This window comes from Spea bombifrons, chromosome 3 (genome assembly GCF_027358695.1).
Source record: "Spea bombifrons isolate aSpeBom1 chromosome 3, aSpeBom1.2.pri, whole genome shotgun sequence".
Taxonomy (NCBI): Eukaryota; Metazoa; Chordata; class Amphibia; order Anura; family Pelobatidae; genus Spea; species Spea bombifrons.
The window spans coordinates 16,395,476-16,406,120 of record NC_071089.1 but is presented as its reverse complement, the minus strand read 5'-3'; the positions used below and the strand labels follow the sequence as shown (position 1 = coordinate 16,406,120).

The 10,645-nt window shown below is 36.1% G+C and overlaps 1 protein-coding gene across 1 annotated transcript; it reads left to right on the top strand.

The window, feature by feature from the left end:
• HAO1 (hydroxyacid oxidase 1) lies at positions 1 to 8,658 on the top strand. Its single transcript, XM_053459143.1, has 8 exons — positions 1 to 192; positions 916 to 1,067; positions 1,561 to 1,816; positions 2,500 to 2,675; positions 2,973 to 3,064; positions 5,047 to 5,205; positions 5,945 to 6,014; positions 8,422 to 8,658. The coding sequence occupies exons 1-8, from the start codon at positions 56 to 58 to the stop codon at positions 8,487 to 8,489; spliced, it is 1,110 nt and encodes a 369-aa protein (XP_053315118.1). The 5' UTR covers positions 1 to 55; the 3' UTR covers positions 8,490 to 8,658.
• Positions 8,659 to 10,645: the final 1,987 nt, after the last annotated feature.

The window sequence follows — 10,645 nt, the reverse complement described above, 5'->3', positions numbered from 1 at the left end:
CTTAGTTGGTGTGTAACAGAACTCTGAAAAGACGCAGTTTGAGCGCCACTTTAAAATGTCAGAAAAACTCATAACAGTTGATGATTTTGAACAATATGCCAAAACTTTCCTGAAAAAATCCGTATTTGATTATTACTGGTCAGGAGCCGACGATCAGCAGACCTTACTTGACAATGTAGCGGCATTTTCGAGGTAAGATCAAACTAACATCTAGTACTTATCATTTAAATATTGTCTGAGCTGAGCTTTGGTAGCTTCTAAGGGTTTTATACACTATGGTATGTTACAGATTGTATTATTTGGCGTAGCATCACGTGTACTCCCTGGGCAGTGATATTTTATAATAATTTTTCTTGTTAATAAAATAAGTATATTGTTGTTAATTGATGTTCCCTCCTAATATTGCCTCTGTTGTGTGTTTTTGGCATCCATTTTAAGCTGTAAAATTTGTACTAATTTCAAGTAGGGTGATAAGAGCCCCACATTCTATAGAGTTTCTGTTGTTTTAAGGACAGATTATAATATTACAATACAAGGATTTTTATTAGTCAGTAACATAGGGTATCTAACTTTTTTACTTGTAATTATCTTTCTGATTCTTATGACTTTTTTGTTTTCTTTAAACCTGTGCATTCCCTCCAGCTTTCATTGATTTATTATCACATCTTCTAAAGCCATTCTTAAGTACCATTAAATGGTGAGAAATGATCCAGTTTTCCTCCAGTTCATCTTCCTTGGATGTAATGGTTCCCGGGGGACTGTTTTATGATACCTCAATATAACTTTTCTATGAATTCCTCTAATTCGGCTTGTAATTTCCTTTTGTATGCTCTGAAATTGCATGATTTAATCTACCAATACCATAATCCACCAGTCTGTTAAATTATTATTATTAAAAATGTATGTATCTGCCAGATGGAGGTTGTACCCCCGTGTTTTGAGAGATGTTTCTGTGACTGATCTATCAACAACTATATTGGGGCAAAGAGTCAGCATGCCAATATGTGTTGGGGCCACAGCAATGCAGCGGATGGCTCATCCTGACGGGGAAACGGCAACTGTGAAGGGTAAGCGTGAACATCTGTATGACTTGTCTTGTAAGTATGTACATTTTTACATTGCAAAAAGGTTTTGTATGTGTGAGTAAAACTACTACATGAGCTGCTGTCAAGATCCACAAGGGGCTTAAAGTGACCTCCTCAGCCAACTCTTTGTGGTAGGCTAGCAACTTATATTGGATGAAACGTTTTCCTGTATTCTAAGAATAGTCAGAAAGTTGGTTTCCACATCCAGTTATAACCTGCAATGATTTTTCACAGTTTATTTGTCACAATGCACAGAGTTCTGCACTACTTTTATATGCAACTGCACTCCAGAGCCACGCGTGGCTGGAATCCCTTCATACTTCCTTAGTGGAGATCCACTATACCACAAAATATAAAATCCACCTGTGTAATACATTGTTCTTGCTACCACCTAGAACTGAAGTACAGAGCAAGTAAAAATTACTAATTAATAAAATATATTTAGTATTTTTATCATTGAATCTTGGTTTATAAGCCTGCAGATCCCTTGGTGTTGGAATGATGTTGAGCTCTTGGGCCACATCGTCGATCGAGGAAGTAGCTGAGGCTGCTCCAGACAGCCTACGTTGGATGCAACTGTATATCTACAAGGATCGGAACCTTACCAGGACACTTGTGCAGAGGGCTGAGAGATCTGGATATAAAGGAATATTTTTAACTGTGGATACCCCTTACTTGGGTAGACGTCTTGAAGATGTGCGCAACAAATTCCAATTACCACCTCATCTAAGGTATTACACTGTATATACGTATATGTATATTCTTGGCTGTTGTCAGCAATCCTTATGCAGTCTGAGAATCAAAGAAATTGTACTTTGGGTTTCTGTTGGCTTTCAGTCTTCATACATGCATGCATTGGTTATAAAGGTATAGTTATGATCCTGCTCCATTTTTCTAGGGGTCAGTAAGGCTGACACAGTTTGCCACTCAGATACTTATCCAGCAGCTGCCTATTGATTTCAGTTCACAAACTTCCAGCTTTCTTTTAAAAAAGAAATGACTGTCCAGCAACCAAGCTTGGAAAGCCCCACTTATGCCTATGGAAGGATATTTTCCATACATACATTAGACATACTTGGGTACTGGCAAGAATAGTGAGGTCTTCCATATCATTGTGAAAAAAAAACCATTTACGTTACTGTCATAAGTATTTATGGGATTTAGCAATCACTTGCTTGGAAATAGTAGCAGGTATGTTCTTCAAATATGTTTGTAATTGTTAGAAAATATGTTTTTTGTATTGGACCAATGTACACTCAAAGTGACATTATCACTTGATTAGATGAAATACATACTGGTCTTATTAATAGGGAGTCTTTGGAAAACCCTGTTTTCTTACACCTCCTGAAAATATCCAGTGTTACTAATATCTGTGGGTTTTAGATTTGTCAGTCTTTGTTGATAATAATTGTAGGATGAAAAACTTTGATTCTGAAGATTTGGCATTTTCGTCCAAGAAGGCCTATGGCGATAATAGCGGATTAGCTGTGTATGTAGCACAGGCTATTGATGCTTCTATAAAGTGGGATGACATTGAATGGCTGAAAGGAATAACATCACTCCCAATTGTTGTCAAAGGCATTTTACGAGGTTAGTGAAAAGCAGATTGTTAAGTGTTTGTTTTGTGTATAGTAGATTGTTATTTATTACTTGCCTATTGAAGGGTAATATGGGTTGCAAGGGGTGTAGATGGGCTCCAGAACTCAGTGGGCTAATCTAACAGATATGCTACTTTATACATGCATATTCCTCAGTCCCTGCTAATACCAAGGACCCATAGCTTATCATTATGACATCATATGCAGCGGTGGAAAATACTTATATTGACAGTCAGTAACAGACTTTTTATCCAGTTAACATATTAATTAAAATATATGTATTTTTTAGCTGAAGATGCTATGGAAGCCGTTAAGCGTGGAGTAAGTGGCATATTAGTGTCTAATCATGGAGCTCGTCAGTTAGATGGTGTTCCTGCTACGGTGAGAATTTCAGAAAGTAAATACTGTTGATGACTTCTGAAATAGATATAATTGATTTATATATACATATATATATATATATATATATATCACTGCATGCTGGAAGCTGATCTTTTGTTAGCTCAACTTATCAGCATGCAGGAGCAATTGTCTGATCCCTGCTAACAGAGAACGACACTAAAAATCTAATAAATAATGTGAATACCAAAAATGGTCATTTATGAATAACTTAACATGCTGAAAAGTAGAATACAAAGTGTAAGCTGTTCATAAAGTTGTTACCCAAATGAAACTGGAGCGAAACCGCTGCAGTTAACAGGTTGAAACACATAACATGGTTCCATGACTGATAAATCATTGCTGTAGATTGCTAGGTTTCTATGTGATTAACCCTGCTGATGAAAGAATAAATAGACCCGGTAAGGTTTATTTGCTTATAGTACTATAGAGTGCAATGAATGTTTTCCTAAATCAAACAGCATCCACGTATTATGTCTCACGATGATGTGTATTTTGACTAAAAACAAAAAAGAAGAATCAAGCTGCACTAGATTTAAAAACGTAAATTTCTCCAGACAACGTGCAAAATCTTTCCATCAAATATATATAATACAAATATATGTTCAGTATATATAATCTTTCCTCTCCTGAGTGCAAATATTGACAGAACGTACCATACAAAGTCCTTCCCTATGTGGCTGGAAATTGCAGTTAGGGGTAAGTTGGAAAAACTGACATTTGTCCTTAACATTCATCTAGCTGGTTATTTTCAGGTTCAGCTTAAAGCACTTTTATTTGCTAATTACTTTTAGATGAGAGAAGTGTTCTTGAATTCATTATAATGCAATTAACTAATTTCCCCTGAGAGTTATGATTATTGACATTGAATTGAGTTGTTTTTTTCTTAATATACTTATGCGGCTTTGAAGTAGCTTTTTAGAAGTATGGGCTTCTACGTATAGATGATTGCACTTAGCGGGCTAGGATAATGAGGTATAAGGTACGGTGAGTAAAGAAGCAGAAACAGAACTAAACTTTAAATAAAGAATGCAGAGAAGGCACAGATCCTTGGCTGCATAATGCCACATATTTTACCATCTTAGTTCCATTTAACTTGCTATGAACGCTTACATCTAGTCCTGCTGTTACCCTGGGGGTATATGATGTTGCAGTGGTTGAAAATCAAAAAAAAGTGACATAATTCTAATATACATGAGCCAAAAAAGACTACAGTCACCTAACTGTGTGTCATAGAACAAAATTACAAAACCCAATGAGATAATTCTTGATTGCTGTTTCATTGCATGAAGTAATACAATAAGTTAATTTGGAACACATAATTATTGTACGGAGTCTATATTGATTGAAATTCATATAGACAACTGATGTAATCTTTTAGTGGGCTGTCCAACTATAAGTCTTTTCTACCGTGGCGTGTCTCAGAAAATTAGAATGATGCTTATTTAAATAATAGTACGTAGTTGGGGATGCAAAGTATCTCCAATACAAATTATATCTTTGGATCCCCTAAATAGCTATTATGAAAAACAAATACAACCGGATTGCACTTTTCCCATTATTTTTGATTAACATTTCATTTACTAGCCAGTTATGCCGGATAGAGAATTGTATAGACCGAACTGTGCTGCAGATTCAGTGATTTAGTTTGCTTCATGCTTGACATGATTGTAAACATGAAAACAGAGATAGAGAAAAACAGAGCTAATAAGATAACTCTAAGTCGGCTTTTATGATTGTTGGCCCACTAAAAGGTATCAAAACATATTCATATATTTTCGAAGATGTCTATTGCATGCAGGGGAGGACTGGAACCTTCTGGCATGGGGCAGGTAGGACACAGGTATTTACACAGGCAACATATGCACTGGCATAGGTATTTACACTGACACTAACACATACTTACACACTCACTCTAACACACACCCTTACACTAACCTTTGCTTTTCTCTTTTCTTGCATAGATTGATGTTTTGTCAGAAATCGTTGAAGCAGTAGATGGAAAGGTAGAAGTATATCTAGATGGAGGGATAAGGAAAGGCACTGATGTCCTTAAAGCCTTGGCCCTTGGTGCCAGAGCGGTTTTTGTTGGCCGACCTGCGCTTTGGGGCCTAGCATATAAAGTAAGTCCTCTTATATACGCGTGTTTTCTATCTTCCTGATGTACAGACATTAGAGTCTACGTGACAGATGTAGTATGAAATAACTTTTACTTAAGCAGGGTGGGAAACCTAAAACTCACCAAGGGATAAGCAACTCACTGGGGGATGACCATAGCATCTGATTCCATCATCCCATTGGTTGTTATAATAACAAGATCACTTTCCAAACTTTGTACCAGAGTCACTTTTTTTCATCCAAAACCTAGTGGTTCTAGGTTTTCTATTTTAATTTAGTTCCACTTTTTGCATTCCAACTTATCTAGTAAATGAAAATATGTTTCAAATGTAGTTGGTCTGTCCAGCTGTAAAGCGTTCTACAAGAGATGTGCTGTGAGACCTTAGCACATCTTTGAAACACTCTTGAGTGGTGGCATGCAAGTACCAATAATCAGCTATGCTACATAAATTCAGCTGTCATCTCATGTCCATGTAGTTCCTGATTAAAGAAGTAGTCTCCTTTGCGTATTACAAAATGTATTTTGTTTTACTTAAACTTAGAGTCAGTTTCCCTCAACTATCTGTGAAACGGTTTACCTTCCACAGAGTAAGACGACCTTCATTCTTCCTACTGGCATATTTGATTAAGGGAGATCAGCATAATTCATAAGCACTTATATACAGATCTTATATACAGAACTATGGCAGCATAAACTGTGATGTAATGTTTACTATTTTTCAATGCATTTTGCTTTAATACAAGGGCGAAGAGGGAGTGAAAGAGGTTCTTAATATACTCATGGAGGAATTTCAATTGGCAATGTCTCTAGCAGGTGAGAGATATTAACTATCCTTTATACCTAAATGATATTCTGCATTTTTTAAATTAAATTAAATTATATAAATGTTTTCAGTATCACTAAAAGCAATATCAAAGTTGTTGTCACAGTAGGTTTCTAATATATATATATATATATATATATATATATATATATATATATACATATTGCTATTTAGATGATATAATTAGTTAGATGATTAATAGGCTAATTATAAGATAGAGTAAATATATTGCACATGATTTTTCACTAGGAATAACATGAAAATGTTAATGTATTGAATTAAATGTTATTATTGTCCTTTTTACCAGTGTCAGTATTGCCTGTTTAAGCCCATGCATTTTATCAAATAACTTCATTGTAATTAGGTAGTCTTTTGAAATGTATTCAGATAGGCACCAGAGGTGGCATTATTTATGTATAAAACACCATATTTATCCTTTTAATTAAAAATGGATTTGTGGCAAAAGTGTCAAATTTCCATAACAACTTTTTCTTGAGAAGGTCACTCCGAAACCCTGATGCCGGAATAATGACTGACACGTTAAACAAATCAGACTTACAATCATTTTGTGTGATTTTAAAATACTTTTAATCCCTTCATAGGAGTCAAATTCTTTGAGGTTCTTTTGCTTTTCTTTCTTAATCTCTTCAAAGACAAGACTTCTAATAAACTCTCAAATATACTTTAATTTATTAATCCACACCTGTTTTCTGGGAACCAATCAGCCACCATTGTTAAACAAAATGCAAATTTAAAGGGCAAGATGTGTCTAAATTCCTTCTATTCAGTATACTTTCTTAAGCCTGATGATTGCAAGTATATATTTTTTCAAGCTTCAATTCTTCATTTCCTTACTCTCGTTATCGGAACATTACATACCGGAAAAACTCCAAAAGAGCCTGCACTATGTCCCTCTGAGCAGCCACACTGCCCAACTGTGTGGTTAATGGGTTGGAAAGATCCTCTGATCTCCCCTGACTGGCTCAAAAAGCTGTAATATCAATTGAGGTCTGTGCTGGCTCTTTGGGCAAGGTGGGCAGCCCTGCCTCGAACCCCACCTGTGGTCCAGTCATACCCTCAACAAAGATGTCCTGATTTGGACACCTGAAATGTTGGGTGGTATGACTTTTATACTAGCGTATGTCCATTCTGTTTAGCCATTTATCTATACCAGCTGATTCTCTGTGTTGATACCAAGGATAGGGAACAGTCCGAAGCTAATAGTTCGCTTTCCTGCCTTTTCCAAAGGGAAATTAAAATTTACAGAAACAATCTTATTCTCACCAAGTTTTATCACATGCGTCATGGCAAGTGTTGCACTTATGTTACAGTAAAAAGGTGCAACAATGTGCAATATTCAGAGATGGATGTACATAATCCGGCCAGAGTAACAATCCTCAGTAGGTAGGATTTTAGTCTGGAGCTTCATGGGACAAATTGGAACTGTGGTTTTAATGGTGTGTGTATTGTCCTGCATATATAAGCCTGTTTTTATTTATTTTACCACTGGATTTTATTTGCACATTGTCTTCCTTTTCATCATCATCTTGTTTAGTTTATGTCCTGTTGTCGTATGGTGCCATGTTGTTGTACCATTAACTTTTCCTGTCATGGTACATTATGGGTTTATTGAGCCATGTTGCTATATCACCAAAATATTTAAATCATATTGCATGGGTTAAACCACCCATTTGTCTTTACATGTTGTCATACCTTCACTTTGCCCATGTGATGAATCAGAATATTCTGGAATGCCCCTACATCCCCTCCCTATTTGTGACCCCCCTTCTGAATAAACATGGCTGTATCTCTGAACATGTCTTGCACATAAGTAAATTCTATTCTCACCGCTACTTAAGGAGCAGGCCTTGACTGGCCACCTGGCTCTTTGGAGGGCCGATGGCCGATAGAGCTTCATACTTACCAATACTAGTTCCAGCAGCAGATTGGGCCTGCTGTGTCGTGGCCACTTGAGGGATAAGTGCAGCTGTAACATGCAGCCACCTGTATGCCATTTGGCAGCTGCTGGCCTTAAAGCTTCAGGGCTGCCTAGTCTTCCCCAGTGTCCCCCTGTTATGGAGCAAATAAATGCAATGTGCCAAGTGCACAGAAAAGAAAACAATAAGATAACACTTTACATTTATGTGGTAAAACATAATTAAAGAAGTCACAAACATCTTTAAAGGGCACCAAGAAGCTTTTGGGGACCCCAGCACCCCTGGGATTGATGTTATGCTCAAGGCTTGCTTAATAAATTCATAATTTCATGCCTCAACATCAATGCCATTCTGCTATTAGAAGCAATGTAGATTAATACTTTTCTTTTACCAATATTACTAGTTTTTGATAATGTATTTTGAAATGTCTGATTATCGGTTTTGTTTTTCACTTGTACAGGTTGTTGCAACGTGAATGAAATAAAGAGATCTCTAGTACGTGAGGATCGATTTTCATCTAAAATGTAGTACATGAAGCTTAATATGTAATCAAAAATTAAATTGACTCAGGTTTTTATGTGTGAATTAGATCTATATATTTTTCTAATACTTGGAATGACTTGTACTGATGTGATATAGTGTGGTTTAATAAAACCTGAACACTATTTATGGTAAAAATAAAGCAGACTTTCTTCTTCTTTGTATCCCGAAGTGCATTATATCATAGAATTTAAAGTCCCAAGGCTAGCTATGCAAGATTTTTTTTTTTGTTTCCAGATCTTAAACCATCAAACTAAAATTATTACCACGTGGAAAATGTAGACTTCCGCAAACGGAATAACATTCTTTAGTTTTATTTGAAGTACATTAATAAAACCATCTCCTCCTATACACCATACCTAAATTGGTAATGTATGTTTGTATAAAATATTTCAATGGGTTATACTGCAAATGAAGCAATTCATCCTGCCATACATCTTCCTCACTGCATATAGTGTTTTGTCTTGTACAGCGGTTAGGAAATACGGAAGACAAAATTTATGGTGTTCTCACCAAGAAACAGTATACCAAGTTCAAGACATTAATCAAGCGCCTCAGGTGTTAATTCTTTCTTTTACTCTGGTTATACTGGAGTTTATTCTAAAATAAATGCACACAAAAATTTTTGCTTACAAAAAGCTTTGAAAAAAAAAAAAGAAAAAAAATATTTTATTTAAAAATGTTAAAAAATTATATCTAAGCTTAAACTTTGTTGACCATGTGGTTCTGTGGTACAAAAAGGCAATTTACATGTTAGGCCATAACCAACATGTGCCTGTAAACCTAGTGTATAAAGTGTTACTATGTGAAAATCCAAATAAACACTAAGTTAAAATAAAAATATATATATATTAAGGATTATATATAACAAGTAATTAAGAATTATCCACCTTTACTTAAAGATTCCACAGTTTTGCTTATAAAAAAAGGTACCACAAATGCATGATTTAACGTTATTACCTAAAAAGAGTTATAAAAAACCCCAAAATAATATTTAACCATGATTTGATTTCAAAAATATTCAAAACCCGTGATCTATGAAAGTGACGGACGTAACAATGGTGGTGACTGTAATGTAATAGTTAAAAGGGGGTGGGATTTTTTTCCAAGAAAACCTAAAAGAGGTGGAAAACAGAATTTCCAACCTCCCAGAGGAATTCCAGCTAAAAGAAAAATCTAATTTTTGATGTTCAATAATTTTTTTTTTTAAATCCATTGAACCATATAAAAAATTGAAGAAAAAGTATTTTTGCAGATCATTTTCTGCATTTCTGTTCCTCGCAGGCTCCACTTTATTGAAAAACCAAGTGCACAGTGAGACACTCAATGAGTTTTGATTGCTAAATTAAGACATTTTTCCTAATGCAATAAAGAAGTTTTCATTTTCACAGAACAATTTCTTTTGTAATGAGATGTAGCCATCTGCATACTGGGCAAATGCTGACAGCGCCACACACTCACCAGCTTCAGCGGCGGATCGTGAAAAATGTAGCTTATGGCTGGGCATATCCAGCCAATGGCCGCACGTCACGTCATCAGTCGGTCACTGGCCTTAAAGTGCCAGGGCCTCCTTGTCATCGCTGGTCTGACCGCTAGCAGCGTGAAAACCCTTCTGTCAAAATAGCAAAGGTGATTCTTAATTTCTTCTGTAGACACCCAAAGCGGGCACATGGCCAGGGCATGGCAGTGAGTGATGTCAACCCAAGCACAACCCACAAACAATTTATGTGAGCCGACCAGTCTCTAGATACTTATTGAGCTGAAGGAATGAATTCAGACAGCTTATTAAACATCTTGATTCCATAACTTGGACTTTGGTAAAACCGGTTATATAGTAAATGCAAAAAAACATTAAGCTGCTAGTAAACCTAGTAGTCATGCCAGCTAATCACAGAGAAAGAAGCTTTTTATACATTTGAACAGTGCAGGATGAATGAGCCCCCTCTTGGCCTCCGGAATGGTAATTCCCTTGGAAGTGTAGGAAAATGCCAACGTCCCATCTCAAAGCCTTAACATAGCATAGCCTCTGGCTCTTCGGAGAATGTAGCAGATTAAATAAGGAAACACTTCTGTGTAAGAAGGCTGGAATAGGTCTGCTTTCATTGGCATCTGTCAAGGACGCAAATCAAACACTGGATGCGTGC